General features: G+C 39.2%; 1 protein-coding gene across 1 annotated transcript in view; it reads left to right on the top strand.

Annotated features, from left to right (window-relative positions):
* The window catches only part of LOC126200303 (protein HID1), an 87241-nt gene that overhangs the window by 36703 nt on the left and 29709 nt on the right, over positions 1–20829 (top strand). The window contains exon 12 of the mRNA XM_049936697.1: positions 15526–15759. Within this exon, the coding sequence (XP_049792654.1) occupies positions 15526–15759 (234 nt within the window). The remainder of the gene's footprint in view (positions 1–15525; positions 15760–20829) is intronic.

Genomic DNA, 20829 nt, shown 5'->3' on the forward strand with positions numbered 1-20829 from the left:
ATAACTATGGAAACAGTTGCTCTAGTTTTTTTTAACAATGTATCTCTAGCTGCTGCTGTTACGACCTTATGAGCAAAAGATTGGTTTCAGTAGTGATGAAGGAAACTTCTTAAGCAGAAGTCGTTGGCATAACACTCAATTTATTGATTTGTAAGAAACATTTCAGATAAAAATTTTCAATTTTTATCATGTATATTTCATTGGAGGATTTAAAGATTTTTCTGCTAACAAGGAAAATGACACACCAAAGAAGCCAATAAATCTTCAGTAGTTATTGTATGTTCATGGGGAAAATGTGTGTTGCAGTGTTTTGTTCTTTGAAGTTTTTAAATTTCATCCAGTGCCATCCCCAACAAGTTTTTCCTTGTCATCCTGTAAGTTCTCCCCTGACCCAGAATTCTGTGTGATTTTACCGTAACTTTCTCCAGGAGGAGGAGCCACTGGCTCTGATAGCTTGCACATTTCCATAACTTAAGTTTTTAAATGTGATAATAATAAATGGTTTCTGTGAAACTTGGAAACTATATATTCCTACAAATTTTTAGAGCTCTGCATCAATCAACAGAAGGATTAATAACATAGGTTTTGGCCCTCTAATCATGATGATGACTACAATAAAATTACTTGAGCCTTATTTTGCATGTGACTGTGTAGGGGCATGTGATTAGGTGGATTTTGAATATACAGTTAGGACTCCCATTTTAAATATGAGAATATGAATTTTAAATAAGAGAATGACACAAGAAAAAATTTCATATGTTGTGCCAAAAGGAGAAATAACCCAAAAGAAAATAAAAACTACTGCACAAAAAGAGTTTGAGTGTGGAACACTGAATTAGAATCTTGGCAATAAGTTATTCTATGGATTAACTTTTAGACATTATAACAGATTTGTTTGTGCTATTTTGGAACACTGTTAAGACTGAAAGAAGGTGATGAAATATGTGGAAATGGTAACTTTAGGTGAAATTGAAAAAGTAATTAAAATATAACCTGTGTACTGCTTAAAGCCATTAAATTGTTATATACTCTGTTCATCATAAGAATAAATCTGACGTAAACAAACAATTGGTAGCATAGTAGATTGGGTTTGCTGATTCACATCTCACCATGGTCTATTTTTCATTCAATTTGAAGTACGTACCTCTCGTAATTGTAAAATTCATAATCATTTTTTGCGAAAAATGAAAAATCAAATACTTTTTATTTGGACTATGTCCACTGTGTTATACGACAGATGTAGTCTCTCAACCAGAGTGATAAGTGTCGTAGAAACATGAAAAACAATGATTTTCACAGCATCAAGCACACCATACAAATGCTGTATTTTTACATTTGCCACTGTACTATTAAATTATGAACCCAACAAAACTGATCTGGAGCCAAGTTAAGGGATTCATCGTGAGAAATATAAAGACTGCCAGACATACTGGAACTAACGCACGCAGCTTTTTCACATGTTACTGCTGATTGCTGGCGGGATATAGAACGGCATGTCATAAAAGAGGAGAAAGTGTGGCACCTGGATGGTTTCATGGATTCTGTTGTTGATTGACTCATTACCAACATAGCGGATGACAATTTCACACCTGAAATGTATTTCTCAGATTGGGATAAGGAGGGAGCTAAGAGACTAACTAATACCTTCAGTGTCTTCTGTATTAAGCAATACGTAAAACCCCAAGCAGTATGCTTTTGCGTGACATGTAGTTCACTTAGAAAATTTACCCGTCTTTAAGTTAGGCATTTTCATCACTCTTGTTCATAACGAGAATACTACGTTAGGTGGGAATGAGATCATTATATGCTTTCATTCACATCACCCAAGAAACATGCGATAGTGCTTGAGTTTTGCCTAATATTATTTCATTATCTTTAAAAATTAAATGACATTTGAAGCTATATTATTTCTATGCTGGTCTCTCTAACATCTGAACTGCAACTGCTCATATCATTGCAGATTAGTTGGACGGGCACTGGTCAGCCAGCTGGTCCAAGTTTAATGAGCCAGTAAAGCTTTTGTTCTGCATTATCGCTCAGTCTGTGTGCGAGTAACACAGCATAAAACATATTCTTATGATCCTACTTGACTGTACAGGACACAGCTTGGTTTCCACTCCACATGAAACAAAATCCATTGAGATTCAAGCAAACGTGAAAGAGTATATGGTGTAATGTTTACATCAGGTTTATTCTTATTATGAGCAGAGTATAAAAGTAAACAGATTAAGTTCTAGATGACAGAAAACATTGGAAACATCTGAGAGAATTTTGTGGCTTTACTGTTGGATCAAAAGCTAGTGAGTATATTGAAGAGTTATTTTCAGAAGTGGAACGGGAAGAAATCTACACTATATTGTGTATAAATAGTTTAGTGGAAACTGAAATTATGATTGAAATTTATTATTATTCAAGCAACATATAAAATCTTGCATTGAAAATTAATGACAACATTGTTTGTGAAAAAGGTGGTGGTGGTGGTGGTGGTGGTTTGTGATGGGGGGAGGAAGATGGAGGAGATGCAGTCTGAAAGAGTATTATAAAAGACAAAGTTTACTGGAGAAAGAGACAAAAAAGATTTTGATTCAAAAACAGGGTATAGAATCAAGAGTATTTCTCAAAATATCTATATAATAAATGTTAATTTGCCCTACTGGTCTGTGACTTTCAGGGTGCTCTTAAGTTATTTTGTGGCAGTGACCGATATCCTGCAACAACAACAAAAAATGCTTTATGGCTACCTAAGATTTTACTGTTACACTGAGGAAAGCTTTGCAAGAACAATTCGGAATGAAGACCACCGGTACTGTCTGAATTAAAGAAGAAATGGGAAGAGTCTTTTGAGTATTTTCTCATGTTGAAAGATGTTGTTAACGACTCACTATTAAAGTGTGCAATAAATGAGATAAAGGTGATTCTGGAATAAAATGTTTGCTTTATGGTGTGGAAAATGTGAAAGATTGTAAGGAAAAATGGAGCATTATGAAAGAGCTGTTAAGTCGTTGCCAAAAAGAAATAACAAAAATTATAGCAACAGAAATTTTGGAAACTCCTGTAACAATTGCATTAAAAGACTAGAGTAATGGAAACACCAAATGCACTGTTTGGGAGACATAAAAGCTTAGCTTAAGGAACAACTGGAACAATTTTAATCAAATATTGTAGTATGTGCATGACTCACTGTTTATATAAACGTAGAGGAGGGGTTGGTGATGAGAAGATGTGACATGTAAAAATATTTTATAACTACCAATATTAATATCAAATCTATAGTTTTTGGTGTCACTAGACTTATTGGTGAAAGTCACTGTGACATTTCTTGCATAGAGTTGTGAATGGCAAGGGGGAGGTCATAAAGACAGGACAATGACATATCAGGATACCACTGTAATGCCTGAAACAGTTTCTGTTGGAATTGTCACACACATCAATTGCTATCTGGACAGGTTTACTGCGAAAATAAGGGGTGAAAAGACATGACATAAAAGCATAACTGAGGAACATCCAACCAAATTTGGTATATGCATTACTCATTGTTTGTATAAAAATTTTGCAGCAAGAGAGAGGGGGGGGGGGGGGAAGGTGATAAGGTGTGACATGTAGAAACACCTGAAAATCGTCAAAGTAGTGTCAACTCGAAAGACTTGCACCAGGCGAACGATCTTCCTGATGGGAGGCCCTAGCGACACCGCATTTCCATTTACCTGGAAATGACCTTTAGGATTTCATTCTTGTAATTAGTTTACTTGGAATACTTCAAAAGTGTGAAGTGCAATCTGTCTTGTGTGTATCATCCACTGGACCAACTGCATCATGAGAATGAGTATGTACTGTGGTGGGAGGGAAGAATAAGGAATCACATAGTGAGCAAACTTATAGGTGCTAATTCCAAGGTAATGTTGCAGGAAATAACTCTGCAGTCAAGTAGAAAGAGCTTAATAATCAATGATATCACTCAAGGATCCAATCTAGTATAAAGAAAGTGACAATAAATAAAGGTGTCACTCCAGTAGCTTACATCACAATGTGGGTTTTCAGATAACTGTGACACCCAACCTTAAACTGTTTACTTTTCTATATGCTCTCTCCACTCAAGGTGCAACATACACCAAATAACAACAAATACCTCTGTTTAACAGGAAATAAACATACCTACAACAAGCCATGTTAATCCATTGAACACAGTAAACTGAACAGGACAGTCAGTGTTGCAGCCACTGACCTATATGCTTGCACACCAGGTACAAGGCATCTATCCTGCCTATTAGTATCACCATTTCCCATCTCAGAACACAAACAAAGTTACCACTTTGTACTAGTAAAATAAGAAACCATTGCATCTGTCACAGAAAATTACTAGGGATCAGTTAAGTTACTAGCACAATGGTATTGTGAGCATACAAACCTTTGCTTCAAACTTGGGTGTAATAACACCTTGGCTTTATTGTCTTTTTCGTCAATAACGATATAGTTTTAGGTGCGTGATTGAGTGCCTGCAATATCAGGCACACACAAATCAGTAATGCATGCAAAAAAAAAGAAAAAGGAAAAAAAAAAGAAACAGAAATCCTGTCACCACCACTTTCAGCCTTAATTTTAAATGAACCAACAACAATGCCTCTTCCAGTGTTGACGTAGTGTGAACCCACTATAACCCTATATGAAAAATAAATAAATAAAACGTCACTCATTACATCAACATAAGGGAGTAGTAGCATGATCCATCTTTTCTACTACTTCGTTATTAGAATGGCTGCTGTAGTGTCCAGCGTGTATCACTGTCTTCACATCTTCCAGGTTTATTTTGCTGTAAGATCGCAATTAGCTACCTTTCTGTTTAGGAATTATTGATATGTGTTTGTATCAGTGCAGCAAGCTTGCTGCTCACCCACAGTTGTAAATTAACATGGATCTTGCATTGGCAGTATTACCTCAGTACATGCACCTTTAAAGCTTACTGAGAAATGAGCTCACCATTCAATATATTTCCCACTACTAATTTCAACAGAATAGAAATGGATCACCATTTACAATATACAGAGTTATCTTTTCCAGTGTGTACAAACTCTAGGGTTGATCAATGGGAGGATATGGAACAAAAAAGTTCTTATGAACTTATGTCCGGAAATGCATGGTTCCCATGCTAGAGACCACTTATTCGATCATACTTTGTTTCAGAGGCTGTGGTCTAATATGCACTGTACCATGCAGCTACAGTTGTAATATGCGTGGTTTCCTCCTTGAGGGTGGTACCATATCTTGTACATCATGCCCTAGTGCCCACTTCTGCCATAGTCATTGGTAATGTTGTGTCCGATTCACTTCTCTTGCTGATTCACCTTGTAGTGGATGTGATACAGAATTGTACACAATGGCTCCATATTCAAATCATGAGCTTGCCAAAATAGTGTTTACTTATGGAAAGGCAAATGGCAATAGGCAGCTGACAGCAAGGTTGTATCAGGAGACCTACCTACACCAACAACCACCACCGCATTCAATGTTTGCTACAGTGTTTCACTGTTTGCCTGAGATGGGGATATTTTAAGAAGCAGGAAATTACCTGAAATGTTCGGACACCCCAGACTTGGAGGAAAATGTGATTAACACTGTGGAAGTTGGCTGCCATGCCTGTACCAGGCAGTTGACCCACCAGGACAGGGAACGCCAGATATTAGTGTGGAAGATTCTTCATGACAATTGCTACTATGCCTATCACTTACAGTGTGTGTGCAGGGCTTACTAGCAACAGACTTTCCACATCGGGAGCAGTTTTGTCACTGGTTTCTTCACCAGGTAACCACGATTCCGGGATTCGTATCATCCTTCTTATTCACTGATGAAGCCACCTTTACACAGAGTGGTATCTTTAACTTTCATAACAGTCATCTATAGGATAATATGCAGAGCATCTGTGGGATAGTGTGCAGAACCTCCATGGTATGGTGACAGTGAATCATCAGCATCGGTGCAGCCAGAAAGTGTGGGCTAGTGTAATTGGCCACTGTATTTAGGGACCAGTCTTCCTTTCACATCACCTAACAGGCCAGAACAATCGGTGTGGTTTTTTTCAGGTGACTATGCTTCCCCTGCTGGAAGAACTGCCATTGATGATTCGAAGGGCTATGTGGCCACTACATGATGGTGCCGCAGCCCATTTTGCTGTTAACGCCCAGATGCATATCAGTTATGTCTTCATTGGATGATGGATCGGATTTGGGGGGGGGGTCCAGCTCCATGCCCTGCTAATTCACTGGATCTCAAACTGTGTGATTTCTGATTATGGAGCAATTTCAAAAGTTTTGTGTATGCAGAGCCCATTCCAGATGTGGAGACAGTAGAGCAACATATTCGTGCACCGTTTAGGTGCAGCCTGACTGATGTGAACATGTGAGAGAGAACAAGCTACAGCATGTACAAGCATGCATTGAGGCACATGGAAACTATTTGCAACACAAACTGTAACTGTGTCTTCATGGTACAGTGGATATTAGACTTCAATCACTGCAACAATGTATGATTGAATAAATCGTTTATAGCATGGAAACCATGCTTTTCCGGACATAAGTTCATTACACCTTTTTTGTTCCCTATCCTCTCATTAACAAATTCTGAGTGTTTGTACACAGCGGAAAAAATCACCCTTATAGTGGCAATCAGTCCAGTACCATTACTGTAAGTTCCAGTCTTAAATCAGTGATTTCTATTTAGTGTAGCAAACATTTTGACTATTCACAGCCCACAAAAATTATTCTCTCTCAAATAGTTTTCCAAATACTGGCTACCCATTTAATGCAGTATGAAACTAATAGATTGGATTAGTCTATTTCAACTCCCGACTTTCGAAACTTACTCGATAACCTCAAACTTCAGGTTAGTATTGAAGATACCACTTTGCAACCCTGTTAAAGGTCCCCCACATGGATCACCAGGTTGAAATCCTATACTTAACTTGCAGTTCGGGTTCCAACATGGTATAGACCCAACCTGGCCAAGGTCTGATACACAACTTGGCATGTCAAGCCCAATAATCAACTGCGTATATGCCTCATATTAAACTATCAAGGAAACATTCTACAAAGAAATGTACCATGCTACTTCCCCATGTGACAATAGGGTTTTCTTTTGAGAAGCCCTACAAAGAAATGTACCACACTACTTCCCCCTGTGACAATAGGGTTTTTCTGTTTAGAAGCCTTCGGTGTTCTCAATTGTGGCCAGCTTTTGGGCTTAACATGATCTTTGCCACTGGCAGCTCCTATCTTCGACTGGTACTGGCTGTGATCATCCCAGCGTTGATGCTACAACATACACAACAAACATATATAAGTTGCCACACATATAAATTTCCAAACGTAACCCTTGTTTCGATGTGTATTGGCAACTGGACGCCAAGCAAGAGGAAAGGCGAATTACAAATTGTGCTTCTGACAAAGCACAAGCACGGAAGCGAGCCAATAATTTTGCCTGCATATTTTGAGGCTTAAGATCATGCCATATGGCCAAATACTAAAGATACCGGTACATTTAACATCCTCTCTTAAGAGTCGCGTGGTGAAAAGCAGCAGAGAATCAGACGGTTGCCAGCAACAGTCCTTTTTCTCAAAACAGCAATCAGTTACTGACAGGATTACAAGTTCCCTCAGAATTCTGATGAAACTGGAGGGTGAAATTTGCTAGGGATATGGATGAAAGATGTTCGTACACATGTGTGAAATATATTTTAAAGTATGTAAACATGTATCTGTGTGTGTGTGTGTGTGTGTGTGTGTGTGTGTGTGTGAGTACATGAAAGGTTGAGCAAGGAGGGACTCCACTCAATATTTACAAAAAATGAGTGTGTAAGCCTCATTTTAGAGTGGTACTTCCCCTCCAGCACTTGGCATTTCCCCTACAGCACCTGCCTGCAACCCTCCCTCCCCCCCTCCCCCCACCACCACCACTACTAACCCCCCCCCCCCCCCCCCAAGTGTGTCCTGCCAGCTGTGCATCTACCTGCCACATTATTCTACTTGAACTCTACCCTGTACCACTATTAGTTATTTCCTTTCCTGCCCCACATGCAAATAGAGCACAGGAAAATCTGTTGTCTGTATGGCTTCTTACGAGCCCTAATTTCTTTATTTCATCTTCATATTCATTATGCGAAATATATGTTGGCAGCAGTAAAATCATTCTGCAGTCAGCTTCCAATTCTGGTTCTCTAAATTTTCTCAGTAATGTTCTTCAAAAAGACTGTTGCCTTCCCTTCATGGATTCCCATTTGAGCTCCCGAAGCATCTCTGTAATACGAGCATTGTGTTTGAACATACTGATAACAGACCTAGCAGCCCATCTCTGAATTGCTTCGATGTCTTCCTTTAATTTGACCTGGTGCAGATCTGAAACATTTGAGCATTACTCAAGAATGGGTTGCACTAGTGTCCTATATGTGGTCTTCTTTACAGATGAACCACACATTCCCAAAATTCTCCTAATACACTGAAGTCAACCATTTGCCTTCTGTACTACAATCCTTAAAAACTAATTTCATTTTGCTTTGCAATGTTACGCCTAGATATTTAATCGATGTGATTCTGTTAAGCAGCAAATGACTAGTGCTGTGTTTCAACATCACAGGTTTGTTTCTCCTACTCATCCGCATTAACTTAAATTTTTCTTTAATTAGTGCTAGCTGTGATTCAAAATTTGAAGTATCAGTACTGTTAGGAAAAGGATAGGTTGCTACTCCTATAAAGATGACACAATGAGTTACAGACAGGCACAATAAAAAGACTGTTACACACCGAGCTCTCAGCCAAAGATTTCTTCAGAAAAAGAAAGAAGAAATGAAAATACACACATTCACACCTCATGCATAAGGACCAGCTCTCTCTGGTCACTGCAACCAAAATGTAATGTGTCATGTCGAGCAGAAGCAGCAATCTGGAGTGGAGTGGGAAAGGTAGAGGGGTAGCAGGGTATTGGCTGGGAAAGAGAAGTCACTGCTGCCTGACTGAGCATAGACTAGCAGGGACCAGATGGTGAAAAGACAAGGCTGTCTAATGCAGCATCAGGAGACTGAGGAGCAGCAAAGGGAAGAGGGGGAATGAGGACTGTGAAGGAGAGCAGCAGAGAGGGGAAAAGGCTGGTGGTGTTGACACAGAGCAGAGCACAATGAGGATGGGGGACTCGAATTGGCAGGAAGCGAGAGGACAGAGGAGCAAAATGTGTTGGTTGAAGGGTTTGGAGACCGTAGGTTACCTTAGGCTGTTAGACTGGGATGGTTTCTGGAGTGGAGAACGTGTTGTAAGGATAACTGCCATCTGTGTAGTTCAGAGAAGCTGGTGGTGGAGGGGAGGAACCAGATGGCCTAGATATTGAAGCAGGCATTGAAATGAAGCACATTACGTTCAGCTGCATGTTGTGCCACAGGGTGGTCCACTTTACTCTTTACTCTTTGCTACAATTTGGTGGTGGCCGTTCCTACTTGTAAACAGCTGCTTGGTAGTCATACCAATATAAAACGCTGTGCAATGATTTAGCAGGGCTGGGATATGACATGGTTACTTTCACAGGTGGCCCAGCCTCTGATGGGCTATGATAGTCCTGTGACAGGACTGAAATATGATTCCTGGGGAAAGGGGATGGGATTGGGAGTAACATAGACATGGACTAGGATTATGTGGAGGTTGGGTGGGGTATGGAACACCATGTTAGGAGGTGTGGGAAGGATCTTGGGCATAATGTTCCTCAATTCAGGGCATGGTGATTGATCATCAAAGCCCTGATGAAAGATGTGGTTCAGTTGTTCCAGTCCAGGCAATGAAGGGGGACATCGTTAGGGTGAGTAGCAATCCATCCTCTTCAAAATGTTGTTGATCTTGCAACCTGGACTTCACATTTTTTAAATGTTGAGGGGGGTAGATTAAGTCTGGGTAATCCATGCTTTGCATGTGGTGAGTTACATCTTGCATGCTCACAAGTAGGACAGCTGCAAAATTTCTTACGCAGAAGACAGAAAGACCAAAAATATTGTATATCTCGAGGCAATTAAATAAACTTTTTACAACTTATTTTAATGCACAAAAAGTCTGCCTTTCATTTATTTTGTAGTTGTAAATGTGTCTGCTTTGTATAGGTGTTCCTACTTATAAAGAGAGAGGCAATGCAATGCATTCAGAGTGCAGCTAGTGCAGTATAAAACAAAGTTAATAGTTAATAGTAGTGGAAGGGAGGTGAAAAATAGATGACATCTTCTTATTGTAGTAGCGGAACTTAGAAAAAGTAAAATTTTACCACGAGTGAGAAGTGTGGGCTTTGTCGTAGGTTCGCGAGTAGTGGATTGCGGTGTGAGACTTGTTCGAAGTGTTTTCACTGGGGGGAATGCAGTGGGGAAGCCAGTGGGCATTCTGGTGAGATCCTCTCCTGGAACTGCAGGTTATGTAGCAAGAGTAAGTTGATAGAGGAGCAGGAGCATAAGATCTGTGCCCTTCAGGTGCAGTTGAAAAATGCACAAGAGGAGCTAGATAGGATGAGGAGGGAGAAGGTTGGGGAATGGGAGCTGGCTGTTGGCGAGAGATCTGCTAGGAGAAGAAGATTTTCAGATAGTTTTACTATTGGTGTTTACAACAGATATGACCAACTGTCAGAGTCTAGTGGAGAGGAATCTCTAGTAGCTGTAGATGTAGGAAGTATGCGGCAGACCTCAGTGGCTAGAACAGTTGCAAAGTCGAAGAGGAAGAAGAAGGTTCTGCTGTTAGGTAGTTCTCATGGCAGAGGTGTAGGCCAGCAGTTGCAGGAAGTGCTGGGGAGTGAGTACCAGGTCACCAGCATTGTGAAGCCTAATGCAGGATTGGCTCAGGTGACTGTTAACATAGGGGGGTTATGTAGGGATTTTACTAAAGAGGATCAGGTAGTGATTGTGGGTGGGGCTGGTAATAGTATTGATAGGGATGGGGAGTATGACATAGATGGTGACCTGGAAAAGATAGCCACTCAGACTGGCAACACGAATGTGCATTTCGTGGAACTGTTTCAGCGTCACGATCGGCCTCATCTTAATACAGCCGTCAGGTGTAATAACATGAAACTTGGGGGTGCGCTAATGACGGAAAGCATGGGTCACATTTCAGTGGTGTCGGTGGAGTCTCTCAGCAGTACAGGTTTCACTAGACATGGCCTGCACCTCAACAGGTATGGGAAGGGGAGGTTGGCAAAGCTTATAGGTGACAGCATAGGTGGGGTTGGTGGGATCACTCATGGGAAAACTCCTGCAGTAGTGGGTGTTAGAGCTGCACCTTTTTTAGATTGAAGTCGGCTGATAGGCATTCCTGCTTAAGGGAAGTCTCTCTAACAAAGGAACCACTTTTGACAGAGCTTAGGTATCCAAGTAATGAGGGAATTAGTATATTTCATCAAAATATACAAGGTATTAGAGATAAAGTTAGTGAACTGCTTATAGATGTTGACTCTGAAATTATTGGTATATCTGAACACTTCTTAAATAAGGAGATAATTCAGAGGCTTACTTTACCAGGATGCAGGTTGGCTGGCAGCTTTTCGAGGAGCTGTTTGCGGTGTGGGGGAGTAGCCATGTATGTGAAAAACGGCATCCCATTTGAGTCAATTGATGTTTCAAAGTACTGCACTGAAAAGGTGTTTGAATGTTGTGCAGGTGTGGTTAAATTTAGTGGAGCTAAACTTCTAACTATTGTTATTTATAGATCCCCAGACTCCGATTTCACAACATTTTTGCTAAAGCTAGAGGAGGTTCTTGGTTCACTTTATAGGAAATACAAAAAGTTAGTTCTATGTGGTGACTTCAATATTAATTGTATAAGGGATTGTGCAAGGAAGAGGATGCTGGTAGACCTCTTTAATTCATATAATCTTATGCAAACCGTATTCTTTCCAACGAGAGTGCAAGGGAACAGTAGAACAACTATAGACAACATTTTTGTTCATTCCTCATTACTAGAAGGGCATTCTGTTAGCAAAAAGGTGAATGGCCTTTCAGATCATGATGCACAAATTTTAACTCTAATAAAAGGTTTTTGTGCTGCAACACGTGTTAAATATAGTCATCAGCTGTTTAGGAAAGCTGATCCAGTTGCTGTAGAGACCTTTGTAAACCTTATCAAGGAACAAGAGTGGCAAGATGTTTATAGTGCTGATACAGTAGACGATAAATATAATGCTTTCCTCAAGACTTTTCTCATGCTCTTTGAAAGTTGCTTTCCGTTAGAACGTTCAAAACAGGGTACTAGCACAAACAGGCAGCCTGGGTGGCTGACTAGAGGGATAAGAATATCTTGTAGAACAAAGTGGCAATTATATCAAAACGTTAGAAACAGTCAAAATCTAACTGCAGCAGCCCATTACAAACAGTATTGTAAGGTGCTTAAAAATGTTATTAGGAAGGCAAAAAGTATGTGGTATGCAGATAGAATAGCTAAGTCTCAGGATAAAATTAAAACCATATGGTCAGTCGTAAAGGAAGTGGCTGGTCTACAGAGACAGGTCGAGGATATAGAATCAGTGCGTAGTGGGAATGTCCGTGTTACTGATAAGTCACATATATGTACACTATTTAATAATCACTTTCTGAATATAGCAGGTGAACTAAATAGAAACCTAGTCCCAACAGGGAATCATATAGCGCTCTTAGAAAAAAGTGTTCCGAGACTGTTACCTGAAATGCTCCTCCATGATACTGACAAGAGGGAGATTGAGTTAATAATTAAATCACTAAAGACCAAGAACTCTCATGGATATGACGGGGTATCTAGCAGAATACTGAAGTATTGTTCTATGTATGTTAGCCCAGTACTTAGCCATATCTGTAACTTTTCCTTTAGGAGTGGTCAGTTTCCTGACCGATTAAAGTACTCGGTAGTGAAGCCACTTTATAAAAAGGGAGACATTGATAATGTTGACAATTTTAGACCTATTTCTATGCCATCGGTGTTTGCTAAAGTTATCGAGAAGGTTGTATATACAAGGTTACTGGAGCATTTAAATTCACACAATTTGCTGTCAAATGTTCAGTTTGGTTTTAGAAATGGTTTAACAACTGAAAATGCTATATTCTCTTTTCTCTGTGAGGTTTTGGATGGATTAAATAAAAGGTTGCGAACGCTAGGTGTTTTCTTTGATTTAACGAAGGCTTTTGACTGTGTTGACCACAAAATATTACTGCAGAAGTTGGACCATTACGGAGTAAGGGGAGTAGCTTACAATTGGTTCGCCTCTTACTTTAAGAACAGAAAGCAGAAGGTAATTCTCCGCAATATTGAGAGTGGTAGTGATGTTCATTCCAATGGGGCACTGTTAAGTGGGGCGTTCCCCAAGGGTCGGTGCTGGGGCCACTGCTGTTTCTTATTTATGTAAATGATATGTCTTCTCGTATTACAGGTCATTCAAAAATATTTCTGTTTGCTGATGACACCAGCTTGATAGTGAAGGATCTTGTGTGTAATATTGAAACAGTAACAAATAATGTAGTTCATGAAATAAGTTCGTGGCTTGTGGAAAATAATTTGATGCTAAATCACAGTAAGACTCAGTTTTTACAGTTTCTAACTCACAGTTCAACAAGAACCGATATTTTGATCAGACAGAATGGGCATATTATAAGCGAGACAGAACAGTTAAAGTTCCTAGGCGTTCAGATAGATAGTAAGCTGTTGTGGAAAGCCCATGTCCAGGATCTTGTTCAGAAACTAAATGCTGCTATATTTACCATTAGAACAGTATCTGAAATAAGTGACACTTCAACACGAAAAGTAGTCTACTTCGCATATTTTCATATGCTTATGTTGTATGGTATTATTTTTTGGGGTAATTCTTCTGATTCAAAGAGGGTATTTTTGGCTCAAAAACGGGCTGTTCGAGCTATATGTGGTGTAAGTTCGAGAACCTCTTGTCAACCCCTATTCAATAGTCTGGGAATTCTGACATTGCCCTCACAGTATATATTTTCTTTAATGTCGTTTGTTGTTAGCAATATTAGCCTATTCTCAAGAGTTAGCAGCTTTCACTCAGTTAATACTAGGCAGAAATCAAATCTGCATGTGGAATGCACTTCCTTGACTCTTGTGCAGAAAGGAGTGCAGTATTCTGCTGCATCCATTTTCAATGAGCTACCACAAGAACTCAAAAATCGTAGCAGTAGCCCAAACTCTTTTAAGTCTAAACTGAAGAGTTTCCTCATGGCTCACTCCTTCTATTCTGTTGAGGAGCTCCTCGAAGAGCTAAAAAATTAAGCAAATTCCAGTTTTACATTGTTGATTTTCTTTATTTAAACTTACGACTTGTCACCTGAATATGGTTTTTTTTATATTTCATTTTATCTGTTTCTAATATCGTGTTATAATTTCATGTATTGACTCGTTCCATGACCATGGAGACTTCTCCTTAATTTGGTCCCACGGAACAATAAATAAATAAATAAATAAAATAAATAAATAAATCTAAAATATATTTCTATGGTGATACATATGCTCATGCATGATGGTGGATGGTAAATATATTAGTTTGAGATAGTACACTACAAGAACCTGAATTGATTTTATCATGAGTGTGTTTGATACTATTGTAAGATAGACAAACCTAACAAACATGTAAATGTATGTCATGAAAGGTGGGGACAGGAAGATCTACTGATGCAATGGATTTGGTGTGATGTGATATGTACACTGATTTTGTCAGTGCAAATGTAAAGATCTTTATGACAGGAGCATATATTTCAAGTTGAGCCAGCCTTGGTGAAATGTTGGTGCTCCAGGTTACAAAATTAGCAGATGTCATTTTCATTATAACCTGGGAAAACTTGAAACATTCGTCCCTACGTCTGTATCCAAATTCCTTATACATTATACATTATCATCATTGAATTGCGATCTGAATCTGAACCTGCTTCCTGTTACCATCCAATATCTAATGTCAGAGTCTCTGTCTCACAATGTTGTAGCACATCTGGTATCTTCCCATGTCTCCAGGTCTTTTCAAAACATAGCTCTTGTTATTCTAGAACAGTGTATTTGTGATTACTAACTGAAATTTATCGCAGAACTCAAGCAGTCTTACTCCACTCTCATTCCTATACCACACCCATATTTATCCATAACTCTGTCTTCTATGTTGTTCTAACCACCACGATTATTAGAATTTTGTCTCCCTTTACATACTGAGTTATCCATTCAGTGTCCTCATATTCTCTCTCTCTTCACTATCTGCTTTTGACATTAGCATATATACCTAAACTGTTGTTGCTGTTTGATTGCTTTTGATTCTGATGTGAGTAATTCATTCATGTAACTGTTCACAGCAACTCACTCCTTACCTTATTTTCATATTCATAACAAATCCTATTCCAGGTACACATTGTTCTTCTGATATTGATATTAACTTATATTAATCTGACTAAAAGTCATACTCTTTCCATTTCACTTCAATTACTAGTATTAAATTTATATTGAGCCTTTGCATTTCTCTTTTGAGATTTTATTTTTAATGTATGCATGATCTATTTGAAATTTTCAGGGAACTCCAATCTTGTGTACACAATTATTCGCAAGAGGCAAGTTTTCCATGCATTGGCCAATCTTCCATCAGATTATGGGACTATTTCAAAGTCCCTCAGTAAAAGAACTCGCCGTCACCTACCGAGCACGTCATCTGCCGAGAATGTAAAGGACCTTCCTAGTATGGAGGGATCACATCCAGCATTGCCTGCTGAACCTGGAACACTTAAGGCAACGCTTCCAGACACACCAGGTAAATTTTAGAAAATAAATTCAACACATATAAAGTACATAAAGAATTGCATTACCTGCAAAAGCATATGCGTTGGGTCAGTAACACACCTATTTCTTGAAAGTACACCATAGTTTGCCACTAAAAAGAGATATTAAGTGTGATACAACCAAAAGTGATGATTTCAAGCTCTCAGATCTTTTCTACTTTTGTAGGAAGGCTCAAAGCAGGCATGATTAAAGTAATTAATTTTTTCAGCTAGATAAAATGAATAATTGAAAAAGTTTTTGTGAGTTAGTAATTTACAAAAAACTTATACAACGGTTGGAACTTAAATAGTGGCAACTATTTGTTCACAACCAATACAAAAGAGTTACATGTTTGCACCTGTTGCTGTCCTTCAAAGTAGTCACCAGCATTGTGTAGAACCTGCTGTCAGCGATGTGGAAGGCATAGTATAGTGTTAGCAGAGCCTGTTCTGTTGATGGTGCGAATGGAGCAGTCTGCAGCCTATCGAATCTCTGGAACAGTTCTGAAGCGAATGCCACAAAGTAATTCCTTCATCTTCGGAATAAATAAAAGTCACAAGGACTTAAGTCCGGGGAGTATGGTGGATGGTACAGTACTTCCCAGTCCCATTGACCGTACAGAGCAGCCACAGCTTGCGCTGTATGCGCCCGTGCATTGTTGTGCAAAATGATGGGTGAGTTGTGCAGAAAGTGTCACCGCTTCTTTCACAAAGCTGGTCACAGGAGATGCTCCAAAAATGAACAGTGATACGACTTAAGTCCTTGTGACTTTGATTTGATTCCAAAGATAAAGGAACCACTTTTTGGCATTCGCTTCAGAACTGTTGCAGAGATTCGACAGGCAGTAGACCGCTCCATTCGCACCATCAACAGAACAGGCTCTGCTAACGGTATACTATGCCTTCCACATCACTGCCGATGGGTCCTACACAATGCTGGTAGTGGACTGATGACCTCAGATGTTAAGTCGCATAGTGCTCAGAGCCATTTGAACCATTTGAACAATGCTGGTGACTACTTTGAAGGACAGTAACAGGTGCAAACATGTAACTCGTTTGTATCAGTTGTGAATAAATAGTTGCCACTATTTAAGTGCCAACCCTCATATTATGGGAATATTAATTTCCAGACAATACTATTTCATAGGTTACCACTCTTTCTCAATGTTAATTGTGTGCTTTCATGTGTACAGTTGAGTTTTTGATTCCATTTTATGCACAGTATAATGACAACTGATCCAGTCATTTTGTTCAGGCATTGCAAGTTGAGCTCTTGTGCATAGCCGCTGCATAGACTCTTATCTGTACAGTTAAGTATTACTGGCATTGTGCCACTGTTTATAGCACAGTTTGACTCCTGGAACCAGGTACATTCTATGGTACTCATTTGTTTTTGATGCCTTTTTAGGAAGGTCATCGTACTGAAAAATCAACCTTTCTCTTGGCAGAGCTTATCCCACATGTTTATTTTGTGGATCATCATCTCACCATAGAGGATATCACATGATCTCTCAGTACACTGAACTTCCAAGTAAGGTGTTGAGAAAAGTGAGCATCAAAGTGCGCAATTGGCACCAGGAGTCGAATTTAGCTATTAATAGCCATGCGTCAACAACTAGACTAAACAGTCTGGGTGGAGTCTGGGCAGTGAGTAAGCAGCTTAACAACAGAGCTCATGGCACCAGAAGCAGTTGGCTGGTTTGATGTATTGTTAGTTCTCCTTTTTTATCTGTGTTTTTAATTATAGATAACAAATAATGACATAAAAATGAAATACTAGAGATGAAATTCTTCTGTGCCATGATGACAGATGCTTGAAATCATAGTGTTTGTACCAGTCTTTGATCACAAGTTCAAAGGCTGACATAAAAACTCCAATTTGAAATACGAAAACTGCAATTTGAAATATAAAAATCTTCTTCGTCCCCCCCCCCCCTTTTTTTATTGTGAAGCAATTTATATGTACGATGTAAACTTGGATCACAGTGACCACAGGAACATAAATCACAGTCCGTCCCAATGTCCATCCAGCAACCTGTTAACTGTTCTACCTAACTTAATATTCAAATATTGTTGATGTTGATGCTGAAAGACACAACGAAATGTCAAATAAACTACAGCTATCATAGTGATGCACTCATTTTCACATAATAAGGGGAGACATTTAATTGTTTCACACTAAATATCTTTTGATACATTACTAGGGACTGGAAAATGTAGCATCTATTTTTTTGCAAAATGCGTGTCTATTTTTGTCGAAATTCCATCCACTTTCTTTGTTCATAAATGATTAGACACACAAATTTAAAAGGTTGTCACACTACATGAGCAAAGACAAACAAATTATCAGTTCTTTGAAACTGACTGTCAAAAAAGTGCTGACTGGGAACTTCTTGACTGGAATGTTTGCTTTTGCAAAAACTTGTAACACCTTTTTCTTCTGAAATGGACTTTGTTTTCTTCATTTGTCTGCAGCATTTAAGCTTTCAAAAATGATTGTTCCATTGAAAATCAGCAGTATTTTCCCACCAGTTAAGTGAATGCCACTCTGATATGAAGTTTTTCTCTGTACATTGTCCCCCCCCCCCCTCCAATTTGAAGATTAATAAATCTGCAGACTACTAATTTCAACTTTTCGTGGGCATTCATAGCCATACGACCCAAGCTTGACAACACTACAGATAGAACTGACAAGGCACGTGCATAGAAGTAGTATCGAACGTATGGTAACTTGTTTTTAACATTAGGGGAAGAAATTCAGTGCTGCCAAAAAAGTTACAGATTTTATTTTCCAATCATATATCTCAGAGGGCAGGCACTACAGGCTGTAATGGGAGATGCCGGTGAGTGTAAACAGACTATAATTTTGACCACCACAGAGGAAGGAGCAGTGCAGACTCCATCTCCGTTTCACTGGGCAGCAGCCTGCAACAGACCTGACACATTATCACAGGGATTGCCAATCTCTGCTGATGTTGTAAGGGTTGTAATCAAAATCCTTGGTGGACCAGGATTAGTCACTTCACTTTTTTTTTTTTTTTTAAATAACAAGCAATGCACTACACAAAGCTCTCATGTGCGGCTACCACGCAGTTGCTTGTTGCATTTAGCAAAATATTGTTAACGATGTAGCTCAGGTGTGACCTCTAGAGGTATTTGATGCAGCTACAGTTCAAAACATCTGCCATCTAATTTGTCACATTAAAACTGCCCACATTATACTATTTTTGAGCTTTAGCTAACAAACACATGTGTTTCTTTCTTATAAAATGCTAGGTTCCATGGCTGAGTACTATGTTGCATTACACAATGTGAATCTTAAACAGACCATTCAACTGTCCACATTGGCATGGAACAAAATCACGGAGCGCATTGGTGCATCATTGCGTTTGTACACTACATTTTGCTAGTAGGTTCTTGGGCACATTATCTTTCCAAATTGTGGTTTGCTAGATGATGTGCAATGCCAGTAACTACTTGCATTTTTGATATTTTATGCAAAAACACCCCCATGAACTGTGGACCTTGCCGTTTGTGGGGAGGCTTGCGTGCCTCAGCGATACAGACGGCCGTACCGTAGGTGCAACCACAACGGAGGGGTATCTGTTGAGAGGCCAGACAAACGTGTGGTTCCTGAAGAGGGGCAGCAGCCTTTTCAGTAGTTGCAAGGGCGTGGAATGTAAGATCCCTTAATCGGGCAGGTAGGTTAGAAAATTTAAAAAGGGAAATGGATAGGTTAAAGTTAGATATAGTGGGAATTAGTGAAGTTCAGTGGCAGGAGGAACAAGACTTTTGGTCAGGTGAATACAGGGTTATAAATACAAAATCAAATATGGGTAATGCAGGAGTAGGTTTAATAATGAATAAAAAATAGGAGTGCGGGTCAGCTACTACAAACAGCATAGTGAACGCATTATTGTGGCCGAGATAGACACAAAACCCATGCCCACTACAGTAGAACAAGTTTATATGCCAACTAGCTCTGCAGATGATGAAGAAATTGATGAAATGTATGATGAGATAAAAGAAATTATTCAGGTAGTGAAGGGAGACGAAAATTCAATAGTCATGGGTGACTGGAATTCGAGAGTAGGAAAAGGGAGAGAAGGAAACTTAGTAGGTGAATATGGATTGGGGGGAAGAAATGAAAAGGGAAGCCGTCTGGTAGAATTTTGCAAAGAGCATAACTTAATCATAGCTAACACTTGGTTCAAGAATCATAAAAGAAGGTTGTATACATGGAAGAATCCTGGAGATACTAAAAGGTATCAGATCGATTATATAATGGTAAGACAGAGATTTAGGAACCAGGTTTTAAATTGTAAGACATTTCCAGGGGCAGATGTGGACTCTGACCACAGTCTATTAGTTATGAGCTGTAGTTTAAAACTGAAGAAACTACAAAAAGGTGCTAATTTAAGGAGATGGGACCTGGATAAACTGACTAAACCAGAGGTTGTACAGAGTTTCAGGGAGAGCATAAGGGAACAATTGACAGGAATGGGGGATAGAAATACAGTAGAAGAAGAATGGGTAACTCTGAGGGATGAAGTAGTGAAGGCAGCAGACGATCAAGTAGGTAAAAAGACAAGGGCTAATAGAAATCCTTGGGTAACAGAAGAAATATTGAATTTAATTGATGAAAGGAGAAAATATAAAAATGCAGTAAATGAAGCAGGCAAAAAGGAATACAAACGTCTCAAAAATGAGATCGACAGGAAGTGCAAAATGGCTAAGCAGGGATGGCTAGAGGACAAATGTAAGGATGTAGAGGCTTATCTCACTAGGGGTAAGATAGATACTGCCTACAGGAAAATTAAAGAGACCTTTGGAGAGAAGAGAACCACTTGATTGAATATCAAGAGCTCAGATGGCAACCCAGTTCTAAGCAAAGAAGGGAAAGCAGAAAGGTGGAAAGAGTATATAGAGAGTCTATACAAGGGCGATGTACTTGAGGACAATATTATAGAAACGGAAGAGAATGTAGATGAAGATGAAATAGGAGATATGATACTGCGTGAAGAGTTTGACATAGCACTGAAAGACCTGAGTCAAAACAAGGC

Source organism: Schistocerca nitens, chromosome 1 (assembly GCF_023898315.1).
Source record: "Schistocerca nitens isolate TAMUIC-IGC-003100 chromosome 1, iqSchNite1.1, whole genome shotgun sequence".
Lineage (NCBI taxonomy): Eukaryota > Metazoa > Arthropoda > Insecta > Orthoptera > Acrididae > Schistocerca > Schistocerca nitens.